The sequence below is a fragment of the Amphiura filiformis genome, chromosome 1 (assembly GCF_039555335.1).
Source record: "Amphiura filiformis chromosome 1, Afil_fr2py, whole genome shotgun sequence".
Lineage (NCBI taxonomy): Eukaryota > Metazoa > Echinodermata > Ophiuroidea > Amphilepidida > Amphiuridae > Amphiura > Amphiura filiformis.
In genome coordinates, this window is record NC_092628.1 from 38,087,038 (window position 1) to 38,103,956 (window position 16,919).

Genomic DNA, 16,919 nt, shown 5'->3' on the forward strand with positions numbered 1-16,919 from the left:
ATCAGCAGTAGATAGGCCTATAGGAATTGATAAACTACCCGCTATCAGCAGTAGATATACGAATTGATAAACTATACCTGCTATCAGTAGTAGATATAGGAATTGGTAAACTACCTGCTCTCAGCAGTAGATATAGGAATTGATAAACTACCTGCTATCAGTAGTAGATATAAGAATTGATAAACTATACCTGCTATCAGCAGTAGATATAGGAATTGATAAACTACCTGTTATCAGCAGTTGATAAATGAATTGATAAACTACCTGCTATTAGCAGTAGATAGGCCTATAGGAATTGATAAACTACCCGCTATCAGGAGTAGATATAGGAATTGATAAACTACCTGCTATCAGCAGTAGATATAGGAATTGATAAACTACCTGCTATCAGCAGTAGATATAGGAATTGATAAACTACCTGCTATCAGCAGTAGATATAGGAATTGATAAATTACCGACTATCAGCAGTTGATATATGAATTGATAAACTACCTGCTATTAGCAGTAGATAGGCCTATAGGAATTGATAAACTACCTGATATCATCAGGAAATATAGGTATTGATAAACTATCTGCTATCAGAAGTAGATAGACAATAAACTAACCTCCTATAAGCAGCATATGTGAGCATTGACACTACCTGCTATAAGCAGCAGATGTGTACAATAAACTACCTGCTATCAGCAGTAAATATGCGCATTGATAAACTACCTGCTATCAGCAGACTATATACGCATTAATATAATAAACTATTATTGTTTGCTATCAACAGTAGATGTGAGCATTTATCAGCAGTAGATCCAGAAGAAACACAAATTTGGGAGACACGACCCTTAGGAAATGATGATAATATCAGTATAGTTTGACATTTTGCTATTTGTAACAAACAAGGACCACACGTCGTCAATTTTCCAGAAGTAGTGGTTAATATTGTTTGCGCCATCTATCATGTCTATATAGATAAGAGCAACCTTTCTTGAAGCGACTTGATCATACTAACTCCTCTCATACGGGTCACTAAGAATATATCATGTTTTTGTCTGTTAGTATAGACAGTCAGTAAAAAATAATAGACTATTTATGTCAAATGTCGAATGATAAGTTTTTAAAAAAGAGGATGAATAGTTAGTCTTAACCATACATTTTACCTCTGATATCTTGGTTGAACTCACCATCTCCAGCGAAGACTTGTTGTAACTGTCAGTGCGCAGTGTGATCACCAGTTGCTGCAGGCGAAAATCACTTCCTGGAAACTACCGACAACCTCCACAAGGTTATAGCTCGCGTAACTCATTTCTGGGCTGTGTGCTGCCCATGGACAAGTGGTCATGTGATCAATCCTACCTCGATCTGTGACAGACAGAAAAAAAATCCAATGAGAACTCCAAGTTGTCAAGAAGACGAGGCAATTTTCAAGTCGTAAACCAGTGTGAAAGGTGACATCATTATAATAGCATGATGACACATGGTCAGAAGGGACCGTTTAGATCTGATGAGCTATAGTTTTCAGCAGATTTCTTCAGCGGTCTCCCGATTTTGCGCTGTTTATGGCGTAAACACGCCGGAATTTGGGTGCTGATTGGCGGATCGAATCACGTCATCATCACATCGGCACCTCATTCCTCTGGTTAAGCTGCGTAGCATCGCGTGCTAGTTCTTTCGTGATAATCAGAAAGAGCTGACGAACACCGCTGAAGGAATTTGCTGAATACTTTTTTCATATATAGGCCTAATCAAAGTAATCTGAATAGCACAAGATAAGTAATAAATAGACAAACCATTATCATCTCAGCTCAATAAACAAGGGGTATGCAATAAAGAATAAGGATATGTTTATGTAATCTGCACTTCAGTTTAACAGATGATAAGAGCTTATATAATGGCGTATTACATTTACAAGCTAATGCAATGCAATGGTGTAATAACACAAACGCTTAGAACTCACGCGCTTTACATGAAAATGAAAAATATACTTAAAAACACCAAAACAATTATATTTAGGTCCAACCCTCCCACAGCAAGCTGAGGCAAACAATTGGACGAGCAAATATGAACCAAGGCACAAACCAAACGGCAAAAACAGAATAATGGCGTTCCAAAAAGTCCGTTTTGATATTCGGGAAGGGCGACTGCGACTGGAATTACGTTACGGTGGTGGTAAACCATCTCGTACACATACGCATGTGTGTAAGAGTTAACAGTCTGTGTCTATATGACAAGAAGACGTAAACAGACTCGACTTCTGACAGGCATCCTCGATCCTCAATGGACCACGCACTGATTATCGCCGGCCTGTAACAAATTCACGTAGCTCTGATTCTACACCACACATATACACTCTAGTAGACTTAGCCGAATGTAGCATGGATTACATTAAAAATACAACTAGCAAGTGTCACCGGGACGAAATTTAAATTTGCCCATATGTGTGTAAAACATGCATATGAATTGAATGGCGATATAGAATCGGGTAAAACAGCAACATTTGTGCAGTACTGTATAACATATGACACTGCAGCTCTGGGCTGTGCGTATAGTTGCACACCAAACTTGAAAAGATACCATATTGTACATTACTGAGATATGTATATTATATCATTGGCGTACTTATATTGCAATATCGTATTGACCACATTAAAAGGTAGCAATAGCATTGATCATTAAAGCCAGCAGCAGATTGCAACTACTAACCTGTTGGGCTATATTGTATAGTTCTTTTCTCAACACCCTCGGGAGTTATGCCCTCACCGTTGCGAGAATTACCAACCTTGACCGGCAAGCCGGTCAGACTGGGCGGACAACAAGACACGAGATTGTCTTTACAATGAGACAAAACAAGGCATAAATGACAATTGTTGATGATATCATATCATCTCCTTACAAAGCAGGTGCTCTATTGTTATCAACTTTTGAATGTGGGAGTTAACACGGAAATTTTACCTACAACGAACACACCAATTTTCTATATGCATGCGATATATCATTTTACGGCTAGCAACAGCAGCAGCTGCGGTAACATTGCAAATCCTGTGAATTGTATCATCACGTTAAGTGAGGAGGTGAGCTGAGGAGCTGGCCACATGGCATCCTCCTTTTTCTCGGTAAGTTCACATGTAACACGTTATTTGCTAATCATTAACGTAATATATCTAGTTCTCGTGATTGTAATGTCGACTTTCCGTAACCGGGATGTCCGTGAAAAAAAAATGAAACGTCATTTATGATTGTAACACATGCATAGAAATAATTGAACCAATATTGTACTATTATTACTATATTATTAAAAAATACGAACTCCATCTGGTTGAATGTTATTGTATAATAATTCAATTATTTTTATTTTCACGCTGTACCGGCCTTGTTTTATTATTAATTGCATTGTGTCAATGCTTGCCTGAAGCGTAGTAGCTATAAAACAAGTTTTTAGAACAATATGCGGAATACAACATATTTTGATGGTAAAATTATAAAAATTAAAATAATATAAATTTGTTATAGACATAAATTAGATACATTGATAGTGTTTTTGTTATAATATCAATACTGAGTACCTGACAACTGTAAATATTTGTACAATACGCAAACATATGGACATTGTAAGGATTTAAAATATACTATCGTAGTTTACTACGTCGCAGTGTTGTGTCCCGAAGATTTAAGGTGCTGCATATTATTCGTCTCACTTACAGGCGGGGGTTTCAATTGCGTGTTTAAGTTATGATAACATTTTATTGAATTGTCACTGGTGGTATAGAATAGACAAAATTTTCACCATACATATGCCTATGGATGTAATTCATTTATAATAATAATAATAATAATAATAATAATAATAATAATAATAATAATAATAATAATAATAATAATAATAATCAAATACTTTCATTCACAATAATCTACACGTTTATCTTAACGATTTTCCAGGATGTATACACACACCCACCCACCCCATCCCTACCCTCCACCTTCCACCCAACACATAACTCTACATCCATCCCGTCACCTGTAACCCCACCCCTACATATACCACACACAAATACCCCTTCCCAATCTACACACACCTCACACTCACACTGCATATACCCACAGAAGAAAATAAAACAATGCAAAATTTCAACATATTTAATATATACTACAAATTTGACGGTAAAGTGCGTTTTCCTTCTTCAGCATCTCCTCATATTGCCGGCTGTTGAGCAAATAGTTACATAAAATATAACGCACATTTTTATTACTCCCCTTAAGGCTTAGCTTAGTACATGTGAAATCTAATGTCCAGATCATACACACATAATGAACCTAAAAATGTATATTTATTCCAAAATAATACATTTCTCGGAGATTCAAATCACAGCTGCAGATATGGGCAAATTCAATTTTTTTGTTCCTCACGCATGAGTGAAATCCTAATTCTTCAAGCGTAATAGCAAATCACCATTCCTTGACGTTTGAGATTGAGTTATAAACAGCATCCTTGTGTTTCCATGCGTATTTTAATAACGCAATTTTATTACTCTTTTGAAGAGCAGAAGAACGGCTAACGAGTTGTGACATATTCGTGGCATTTAAAAGGACTACTTTCCGTATGCGTTAACAAAATGTGCACACTTAGAAACGCTCAAAGCTTTTGAAAACAATAACAGCATGCATGTTTTTACACAATAAGTTATTTGACCTATCTCAATGCAAAAAACCGCGTCTTTTCCTCAGAATAGCTCTACTTTATCATCATTTTCTTTATTCCTTCTCGTCGCCTTTATAATATTTACCTGTTTATCCTTACTCTCTTTGCACTCTCCCCACCCTTCTATTATGTCTCTCGTAGTTCATTCTCGATCTTTGCATCTCTTGTCACCTTTCATCTGATATAGCTTCTTTATTTCTGTTCTCCATCTCTTCTTCCTCGTTTCTCTTGCATATTTTACTGTTTGTTTCTATTTCCTTTATCTTGCTCCTCTCATTATATCGCCAGACATTGTAAGTCACTTTTCTCTTTATGTCTCCTCCCCCTCTTCCCACCCCTCCCCTCTCTCCCTCCATCATTCCCTCTCTCTCCCACTTCTCTCCCCCTTCCCCTCTCTCTCTCCCTCCCCACCCTCTCACAATAGAAAATTTCTTTGTGTACTGCTTATCCAGTTTGAATAAATAACAAGTACATGTAGCTCGAATACTTCAAATCTTGGATGTCACCCTCCCTGACGTTGACGTTAGCATATTTAATGATATTGATATAAACGTAAAAGCGTGTTGAAATTTTTGGAAAATTGTACCCCCCCACACATCCCACACTTTTATATTCTTGAGCGCACTGGGCCAAAAAAATATTGGTTCAACTTATTCACAACATCCGTCGGCAAAATTTACAAATTTACCCCCACTACCGAAAACCTGCCTACGCCACTGGGGATAATGGAAACTTTTGGGCCTTTTTACTCAACAACAACAAACAAATCCGCAATATTTAGTTTGAATTAAGTTTCAAAAACTAGGTAAAATAACAATTAGGATCTTGGGTCAAAAAACGGTGTTTTTTTTTTTTTTCATTTCATTTCATTTCATTTTATTTGCCAGATAAAAAAACATTAAACATACAGTAAAACACATACAATGATTGCACAATATTAAAAGTATATAACATTTTCAATTGACCAGCAATTAACATGAGTTATTTTCATATAGTTATTAAAAGGCAAGACTCCAGTCCATGATGAGGAATCCAAGACTCCCTCGGTGTGCAAAAACAGGAGAACAAGACACAGAGCCTCTGGCAGGGATAGCCAAGAGTAACAAAAGTCACTTTCAAAGTGGCTAAACCTAAAAACTCTGCAAAAACAACACATCAAAACAGAGATCACACCGAAGGAGACAGGATTTCTCCCCATGAACTAGAGTGGGGTAAATGAATAAACTAAACATATTACATAAGAAACACTCTATAAAAATCAATTCCAGCTGAGATTTTTGAAGTGCTCTTTGGAATTTGTTAAAACCCATTTAAACTGAAAAGAAGTTGATTACGGAGATCTTGAGGAAGTTGATCAAAAAAAGCAGGAAATCTGTTGAAAACAGTGAATTTAAAACCATCTGTGCGAGCATAGGTGTGACTAAATTTTAAATTCTCGTTGTGGCGGGGATTCACTGAGATAAACTTAAAGGGATTGATGTCATACCTCCCATACAAACATTTTGAAACAAAAGACAAAGCAAGGTAAATATATCTGTTACGCATTGAAGATAAACCAAGCACTTCTAATCTGAAATTGTAACTAAGCTCCCCCCGGGGAGCAGGAACACAAACACGAGCCAGAAGTTTTTGAGTTTTTTCAAGTGATTTTAAATGACCAATTTGGTAAGGGAGCCACCCTGGTATTCCGTATTCCAAGGTGGAAAATAATCTGACGAGAATATTTGGATCGTTACAACGGACCAGCCGCCTAATAAAACCAAAGAGTCTTGAAGCTCTTGAAGTAACATACTTGACATGATCACCCCATTTCATATTAGAGGAAATTAAAACACCAAGGTATTTATAACTTTGGACTACATCAATGGGCTTATTAAGAATGACATACGATGGGACCTGTCGACCAGCAACATTTCTCCTGGATAACCTCATGACCTTACATTTGTCTGGGTTTAAAGCCATCTTATTAATATTGCACCAGCTAACAATTTCATTTAAATCATTTTGAATGATATTGACGTCATCTTCCGAGTATAGAGGCCTATAAAGGAGCGTGTCATCTGCATATTGTGGAAGAGGAGACTGAACAAAAGATTAAACAAAAGAGGACCCAGCACAGACCCTTGTGGGACCCCTGATTTAACAGGGACCCACTCAGAGGATGCCCCTCTGAACTTAACACATTGGTAACGATTTAAAAGAAAGGAGGCGATCCAGTGCCAAAGCGGACCACAAATGCCATACAGATGAAGCTTCCTCAAGCTTCCTTGAATAGAATGACTGACCTTGTCAAAGGCCTTACTCCAGTCAAGAAAGATGACGTCAACATCAGGGGGAGATCGTTTATCAAGAATTTGGGACCAGTGATGGCAAACCGTAGTCAGGAGAGTGGTACAAGAGCGACCGGATATAAAACCGTGTTGTTGAGGAGAGATGAGCCCGCTCGTGTACATATACTCAACAACATTCCTTGTAACAACCCTTTCCAACAGCTTGCCAACCACGGAGCACAAAGATATCGGTCTATAGTTTTCAATGCTACTAATGTTACCAGATTTGTGTATTGGGACGACATTTGCTCTTTTCCAGTCATCAGGGATTTTACCCTCACAGAGGGAAATATTAAAAGCAATGAAAGAGGAAATGCAACCTGGGCTGCAGTATGCTTAAGCATGGTGGATGTTATACCATCAGGCCCAGGTGCTTTGCCATTTTTTAAAGACCGGATAAGTTTAAAAATCTCATGTGAATTAGTGGAAACATTGGTCAAAAAAGAAGAACCTTGATGACCCTCACACCAAGTATCCAAAAGGTCAGGGTCATCTGAAGTAGTGAAATTTGAGGCAAAAAAATCATTGAACGCATTTGCAATGACAGTAGCATCAGTAATACAAGAATCATTTACTTTAAAAGATGTCGCACTGGGTTTGGCCTTTGAGGCACGAACAAAAGACCAAAACTTTTTGCCATGACCAGAATTATCAGAAGCTATATCAACAACATAGGAGTGATACTCTTTTTTGAAGGAGAGTTTTCATACGATTTCTACACTTCTTATATTTGTTCCATTTTTCAATGTTGTCAGGAGATTTCCTACTGGCTTTATATAAGCGCTGTTTCCTTCTGGCAAGTTTTAAAATTTCATCTGTAACCCAGGGTTTCTTAACACGTCTTCTAGATTTTTTGCTGGGGATAAACTTATGAATTTTCTCCTAAACTGAGCATTTTACCTTAATTTTACGTCATAGATAACCTCTTTATGTGTTTGCCATTCTAACTTTTGTATACAATTTAGGCCTATCAGTTATAAGGCCTACAGGTTTCCATAATTCCAAGGTTAAGACCAACTATTAAACTTTACTGCGTTGTTAGATGAAGATTACGTTTTTAGAATGTACTATACAGTATATTTCATTAAACTTTGATCGCAGTAATGTCTTTCAGCACATGATGGTAATTCCTTGTCAACTTTGATGACTTAAGTGACGATCGAGGAACTTAATAAAGCTTTAGTTCTGGTCAGTTGCTTCAGAGCTATTGACATATCGTAAGTTAATTTAAGAAACGTGAGTTTAAAAATAGTAACGCATTTGTGTTACATGTACAGTGATGTACTGACCTGATCAAATAGTAGGAAACAACACGATAACAAAACAGAAAGTATTAGACGAGTGAAGATCAATTACGTTCATTTTGAGGCTGATCAACGTCATCTTACAAGAATGGTGCATGGAGATAAAACATTCAATAAATACAGCTAGAAATCTCACCATATTCAAGGCACACGCACCTCTTTCTATAAAGACATATACGTGACTTTATAAATCCCAGTATCCAATGGTGCGTAATTTCGAATAAATTTTTGTTATTTATTGCCCAAATACCACTAATGCTCAAGAATCTCCGATTCTCTATTTTTTAGACTACTACTATTGCTGATGCGATATATTTTAAGAAAGTAAGCGGAACCGAAAAAAATTGGTTGACATAGAGTTATGTGGCATTATATATGGTGATCATCAGATAAAATTACTGACTACTGAACTGTAACTCCTAAGGCGTGAAACTCTGAGTAATAAAATCATGCTATTATAACAAACTTACGCTGTTTTATGTATTTTATTATATACATTAAGGACAAAACCCACTAGACTATATAGGCTCATTCTATACAAGATGTGTTTGTGTCTGTTTACAAAAACAAGCTAATTTGAATCATTATACACATGGGAATATGGTCCATATCACGACAAATAAAAATGACATAGAATTAAGAATAATTAGATTTTGACTTCAGTTGCTGTGTATTATATTCAGCTATTGCAAGCCTGCCTCATGGCTATATTGTGATTATTCTTCAGTAGATATATCACACTTGCCTGATGGAAATACATTTGCTGTATGTCATGTCTTATACTGTAGATAGCACACCTACGCCATGGCTACATTGCTATGTGCTATCTTTAGTAGATAGCACACCTACGCCATGGCTACATTGCTATGTGTTATCTTCAGTAGATAGCACACTTACGCCATGTATATGCCTCGTGGCTACATTTGCTGGTTGCCATCGTCATGTAGTAAATATATAGAAAACCTGCCCATGGCTTTCTGTGTGTTATCTTCAGTAGATAGCAAACCCTCTCCGTGGTTTCATTTGCTGTGTGTTATCTTCAGTAGATAGCAAACCTTCTCCATGGCTTCACTTTCTGTGTGTTATCTTCAGTAGATAGCAAATCTTCCCCATGGCTTCATTTGCTGTGTGTTATATTCAGTAGATAGCAAACCTTTCCCATGGCTTCATTTTATATGTGTTATCTTCAGTAGATAGCGAACCTTCTCCATGGCTTCATTTTATATGTGTTATCTTCAGTAGATAGCAAACCTTCCCCGTGGCTTCATTTTATATGTGTTATCTTCAGTAGATAGCAAACCTTCCCCATGGCTTCATTTTATATGTGTTATCTTCAGTAGATAGCAAACCTTCCCCATGTCTTCATTTTATATGTGTTATCTTCAGTAGATAGCAAACCTTCCCCATGGCTTCATTTTATATGTGTTATCTTCAGTAGATAGCAAACCTTCCCCATGTCTTCATTTTATATGTGTTATCTTCAGTAGATATCAAACCTTTCCCATGGCTTAATTTTATGTGTGGTATCTTCAGTAGATAGCAAACCTTCTCCATGGCTTCATTTTCTGTGTATTATCATCAGTATAGCAAACCTTCCCCGTGGCTTCATTTTATATGTGTTACCTTCAGTAGATAGCAAACCTTCCCCCGTGTCTTCATTTTATGTGTGTTATCTTCAGTAGATAGCAAACCTTCCCCCGTGGCTTCATTTTATGTGTGTTATCTTCAGGAGATAGCAAACCTTCCCCGTGGCTTCATTTTATAATTATGTGTTATATTCAGGAGATAGCAAACCTTCCCCGTGGCTTCATGTTATGTCTGTTATCTTCAGTAGATAGCAAACCGGCTCCATGGCTTCATTTTATGTGTGTTATCTTCAGGAGATAGCAAACCTTCCCCGTGGCTTCATTTTATAATTATGTGTTATATTCAGGAGATGGCAAACCTTCCCCATGGCTTCATTTTATGTGTGTTATCTTCAGGATATAGCAAACCTTCTCCATGGCTTCATTTTATGTGTGTTATCTTCAGTAGATAGCAAACCGGCCCCATGGCTTCATTTTATGTGTGTTATCTTCAGGAGATAGCAAACCTTCCCCGTGGCTTCATTTTATAATTATGTGTTATATTCAGGAGATAGCAAACCTTCCCCATGGCTTCATTTTATGTGTGTAATCTTCAGTAGATAGCAAACCGGCCCCATGGCTTCATTTGATGTACGTTATCTTCAGAAAACTAATGGTATCAGGCAAATATCAAATGATATCAAATGATATTCTAGAATGGCATTAGATTGCTAATGTTATAAATACATTTCACTTACTACCTTTCCATTAACAAGCATTGTAGATGTGGTAGCGAGGTTGCTATCTTTTTGTTGATGTTAGCAATTAAAGATTTCTTATTATCACATGGGCGGATTTTCAAATGGTCTGTAGACGTCTTCTGCTGCTTTAACGGATTTGAATTTCGACATAATCAAGCATGTCAATGCAATATTAAAAAAAACCAGTTGTAGCAGATGTTTTCATATAGGTTAAGCATTTGATGTCTACATACGTTATTTATTATGCACTATACAAATCGGTTTTGTGTGGTATAGGGGAAAACCAGGTACCCAAGGACAGTGATAGACACGGGATTGAAAGCTTGCAGACGTGATGTATTTCTTATATTTGCCATTCAGTTTAAAATTGGAACAATCGGCGAGCGATTTTCACTGAAACTCATTCAATGATGCGTTTACTGTTATGATATATTTATAATTCAGTCGCTCGTGAAGAGCGACTGCCATTAAGCCAATAAACTTAATCGTAATTTTTGATCAAAATCAGATATGTCGCAGCGCATTGGTCATGTCAGTTGTTCGTTGCGTGCGTCTCGAGTATGAGTTTGGATTTCTAAGATTGATTGCATTTTGCGAGTAAGTAGGCATGGTCGACATTCACATTTACAGATATAGTTTGCGTTGCCATAGTAACTGAATGTCAAAATATTTGTGATGCAATTTGCAGTGTTGAAATGAGCTATTCCAGTTGAAATCCATACACCTTCTATATCGAAGATATGATCTTAAGGGGGTACTACACCCCTGGCCAATTTTGTGCATATTTTTGCATTTTTCTCAAAAATTATAGCGCATTGGTGACAAGTAAGATATGTATATTATAGGGACTACAACTACTGCACTGGAAATTTTTATTTCAGCACAGACAACAGTTGTGGAGTTACAGTCAAAAATGAGGGAAACCAATATTTAAACAATAAACTACTTGCCTTGAGTTGCTGAATTTTCAGTGGAGTAGTTGTAGTCTTTGCCCCTATATAATATACATCATATCTTACCTGTCACCAATGCGCTATACTTTTTTGAGAAAAATGCAAAAATATAGGCACAAAATTGGCCAGGGGTGTAGTACCCCCTTAATCTCCCAACACAGGGGGTGTCGATATCAAATGAAGCCACCCATTCAGGACCCCATTTGAAATTCACCCTGGAATATTAAGGTCATGTCTTCTACAGGGGGTGTATGGATTTCACCCGGAATAGCCCAATATAGAAAATATTTGACAATGTTAGCGTTCAAATGTTCAGTATCATCTCAATACACAGCGGAATGTTAAGTTCGCCTTACACAGAGATGCATTGAAGTGCTGCGTATGCACACCGTACATTTTAATTGACTTCTTTCTTTGTGGTAAATTCAACTTGTGTAAGTTTTAATTTCGGAAATTAAAAAGTTCTATGTGAATAGACGAAAGTACTCAAACAAGTCAACTTTGAATTTTCAATTTCATTGTCTTATTTTGATATCATTGCTATGAGCGGGAAATCAAATTGTAATTTTCTGATTCATTGCCCAAATGAAATCGATGCTAAACAATCTAGATAAAATAAAACGTGAATCCACACAATACAGCCGAAACAGTACTATCATGTTACTCACATAGCAAAGGTCGTATTACTTTATATCCACCTCTCACACTTTTGAGCATTAAATTGGTTATAATTAAATTTTGTAGAGTCGATAGATAGGAGCTTTGGTTTTAGGTACAGCCTTGACAAATGAAATGGAATATTTTTTCACAAAGAACTAAGACTAGCTTGAAAGGTGTCTGCATAAAGTGCACGGGTTAAATATTATTTGGAGTGTGTCGAGAGACGGTGTCAAACCATTTTGATAGAAAATTATGCTTTTTCGTGAGTTTATATTTACATTATGGTGTTCTTGTTGTGAATTTGCCTAAAATGACGGATTTAAGGAGGCTGAATGTGAGCTTTGTGGGAGGCAAAATTTTGGAATATATCCAATATTGTTCTGTTCTTATCAAATTTATTCGGGTTTGATTTGATATTTACAAAAAATCATCAGAGCTGAAATGCATTTATAATGGAAATGGGAGAAGCTTTCAAAGTGGTACGTGAGTCTACTTAGAAAGTTTGAATGTCCCTCTGGGCTCAATTGTTGTAAACTTACAGTACAATAAAAATCCCTTTAAAAAGGGATGTACCGGCAAAGGATGAATTATAATGAGTAACATCCTATTTCTTTTTATTTAAATATATGGTAAAAATAACCCATGTAGAAAGTAGAAATGATTGTAATGCCCAATGATGTACTAAAATACCATGTGAAAGACTAAGCCTAAAGAGCTTAAATAAGAGTAAAATTTGAGTTAGTAATAATTATACAAAACCGGAGATCCCCGATTTTATTCGCAAATTCCCCTGTAGAGCTCCACAGTTAAGTTAGCTGGTTTAAAATATGAAACGATTGTGGTTGCCACAATTCACCCAGTTTTTGTTAACACCATCTACACGAAATATACTTATGGGTGCCAGAAAAATAATTATGATAATTATGAGCTTTTTTCTGACAACAATCTCAGTTTTGAAATGAGGTTGTCGATCGGGCCACGCCCTTTTAAGCATATGGTTTTCACTATAACCATACTTTACTCAATATGTCAGGTAAAACACCGTTTTAATATTTGTGAATCAAAAAAATAAAATCATTATGTTGAGAAATATTTCCCAACACCAATCCAAATTGTTTTGAGGTAAAAGTAAAAAAATGATAATAATTTGATTAATTTGGTAAAAAACGACGAAACAAGTCAAGGTTTTTATGCTGAACATCAAGCTCAAAGACTTGTAACAAACACCAATTTCAGTATTTGCATTCTAATTTGTGTATTTTAGACGTGTAAGGTTAGGCGTATTATCTTTGGCGGCTTTAGAAGGTATCCGCCATCCATACATGAATATTGATGATTGGTTGTTTGTGATTTCTGACCCTGTGCTTCGTTGATTTTAAGTCTACCGCGAAATTCTTGGACGTCTAAGATTGCATATTGGATGTCCACGGTTAAGCGTATACGTCTAGGCGTCTTTAGATGCTATCGGCCGTCCACATGAATACTTCTATTTCGGATGGTTTTCCCCAAACCACAACTGCAACTCTCCATGCATGTCCTCCTTTCCTGCATCGCAGTTCCTAGGTCAGATGCTTCCAGTCCCATGTCCTGTTTGAGTACATCTACATAAATGTAAGGGATGGTCTACCAAGGTTTCTTACCCACATTGCTTATCAAAACACAAAAATATTTAAGAAATCGAAGATTATTTAATGAATATCTGCTTTCTGACTATAATGTTACTATTTGGTGTATATTTCAATATTTGGGATCATGCATTATTGCATTTCTCAATTATATTGACACTAATATCTCAAAAACCCTCGACTATATCCATAATAGATATGTGAATGAATAATTGTTTTTGAATTATATAACAAATATTGAATAGGCCTGTATCATTGCAGTGCAGATTATGTCTAAAACGTGCCCACCTGCGTATTATAAAATACAAAACGCGAGATTTTGACGAAAGCCCTTGTTTTCAATTAAGGATGTCAATGATATATCTATTCAAACAGTCAAGTTCAATTTATACTGCCAATCGCTTCTGTAAACGTCTCACTAATATCTCGTCGCTAATACAGCCCGTGATACAGTCACGTTCAAAGTCGAACTCATCGCACTGTAAAAGTAATCGATGCCTCCCAAATATCTGTGATTATCGATTTCACGCATTTACTTAATAATTTTAATATGTAATAATTCATTTGATATTTACCGAAGCAAAACTAGTTACAATGAGTAAATTAATACTGGAATATGGAATTTGCAATCATTTTGATCAAATTTGTACAGAACAGTTGTATGCAAAAATTTGTTGATGGAAAGTGCATCGACCTTTATGTTTAATCTATTGCTTATTACAAGCAACTAAACGACTGATCGCTTTGCAATAGCGACTGGAAGTATAAATCAGTTTCATGCTACTATTTGCTGACAGGAAACGTTGTATCAATATTTGGGGAGTTGTTGAAAATGCTCTCGGTTTGTCGATCCATCCCTGGTCGATCGTTGGCCAATCTATCTGTACTATACCATGATTACACAGTTGAGATGTTGTATGTTCGCAGGAGGCGACAAAGACTCAGGAAGGTCATTATTTTTACTGCTAGAAAATTTGTTGGATAAAATATTGTAGGGGGTACAAAACAAAACAAAAGAAAATCAAATTCCATTAGGAGTTTCAAATTGAAGAATGTAATTTGATTTACAATCGGAGAGGAAGTACGATAAAGCTTGTTTGTCAATCGTTCATTGTCATGAAAAATAAAATTCTTTTTGAAATGAGCTTGAATAATAACCACTCCTACGCTTGTAATTTATGCGAATTTTACACGGTACATAGTTTAAAATACCAATGCAGTATTTTAAAATTTAATACTTACAAGTACATAATTTGGCAGGAAAGAAGTTGCCACAATAATGGAAGGAATTTGCTATGAAAAGCACGCAATTACAAAAATTTAAAAAAAATCACACGCTATTAAAAGATCGCTTTAACAATGGCCATTATAGACGAGAAAACGGTAATGAATTAGAATTGAATTGTAAAGCGTATTTTCTTCTTTAATGATAATCTTTATAATGCTCTTAACATAATGAAATAATATTTTCCTAGTCACTGCGTAGAAACAGGGAAATTAGACAAAGCCAGGCTTATTATAGAAATAGGAGGTTTGACATTTTTACTGTTAATGGAAGACAGTTATTACAACTCAGTAATTTCCGCATGTTTCTTTCCCCATTGATTCGTCAAACGGTCTGATATTCGTTGATTTAATCCGTCAAACTTAAACAAAATATTACATGTCAATATATCCTTTTTACTATCTTTCTTACAAATTTGAGATTTGATAAAACACTTTAAAACCATCTCTTCAAACGCCTTGCGAATTTTGAAATAGTTTTTATCTGATGATTGACAGATATAGAACATATAGTCAGATAGACTGAACCATATACGGCTGGACTACATGTTTGTCACAATGTTCAAAACAAATAACCAATTTATTTCTTCAGGCCTATATCAAGGTTTTCAAGATAATTTTGATGTTTGATATTCATGGAATTACAATATCTCACAAAATACTTTTACATGAAGACTGGTGGACTTCGATAGGGTCCCAAGAATTTGTTATTCTTTTATCTTCCATGTTTGCTTTGTTTCTTTCATTCACCTTTTGAATCCCTCAAAACGCTTCAATTGGTATCCCGCTTCTATGATAAAAAGCAATATTGGATTATGATCTTTTTTTATTATTAGGGATGAAATCAAACCTCGACCGGCGATTGACCGCCGGTACCGTTCGGTTCCACCCGGTTTCTATTGTTCTTAACAATGGAAACCGGACGGAATCGGGCGGAACCGGCGGTCGCCGAGTTTTGATTTCATCCCTTATTAGTTATACTTCTCATAATTTTCTGCACCGGTACTGATTTCACAATTTTCACAATTTTCACTTTTAATAGATTGCAGAAATCACCTCAAAGAACGAACACTGTATATGAATATATCACTTTACACCACCAAATCACAATACTCATTTTCAAATAAGTAGATAATACCACTAATTATCGGATCATATGAATCCTAATAACCGGAAGCTGTATCAATGTCATCTAGATTTTGCGAGCATTAATCTGCGGATAGTTTTATGTTTCACCATTAAAATCTGTATATTTTAATAGGGCAATCAGCCACCTGCACCATATGTCGTATACACAAAATTAGACGAGAAATTTTTTCACGTCTCTTTCACGTGACGAGTCATTTCAGACCTAATCAATTAGTCGACGTGTCTCTACTTGAGATAATTAATATACAATTTGCCATTGGAAATTTCTAGTGAGGTCAATTAAAGATCAAACACTTTTGTGATCTATAGAGATTAATGTAGTAAGATAAAGGACATTGTAAAAACTGTGCTGTAATTTTACGGAAATTGCCGGCTGCATAGTTGGTGGAATTATTTGCATAAATGCGAAACTATGTAAATTATCCACCGTAAATATATTCTTATGGAAAGAACAGTTTCTATCGACAATTTATACAGTGTATGCAATTAAAATTACCAGGAGAAAAGAACCATAAAATTACAATGGAAACATGCATACAAAAAGACCGGACATACCAGCCTGTGCTGGGACTTGAACCCGAGACATAGCAAGTCTGATGAGCTG

The 16,919-nt window shown here is 36.1% G+C and overlaps 1 protein-coding gene across 1 annotated transcript in view; it reads left to right on the forward strand.

Annotated features, from left to right (window-relative positions):
• Positions 1-2,035: 2,035 nt before the first annotated feature.
• The window catches only part of LOC140146684 (synaptotagmin-17-like), a 128,883-nt gene continuing 113,999 nt past the window's right edge, over positions 2,036-16,919 (forward strand). The window contains exon 1 of the mRNA XM_072168559.1: positions 2,036-3,101. Coding sequence (XP_072024660.1) covers positions 3,081-3,101 — 21 coding nt within the window. The 5' untranslated portion in view covers positions 2,036-3,080. The remainder of the gene's footprint in view (positions 3,102-16,919) is intronic.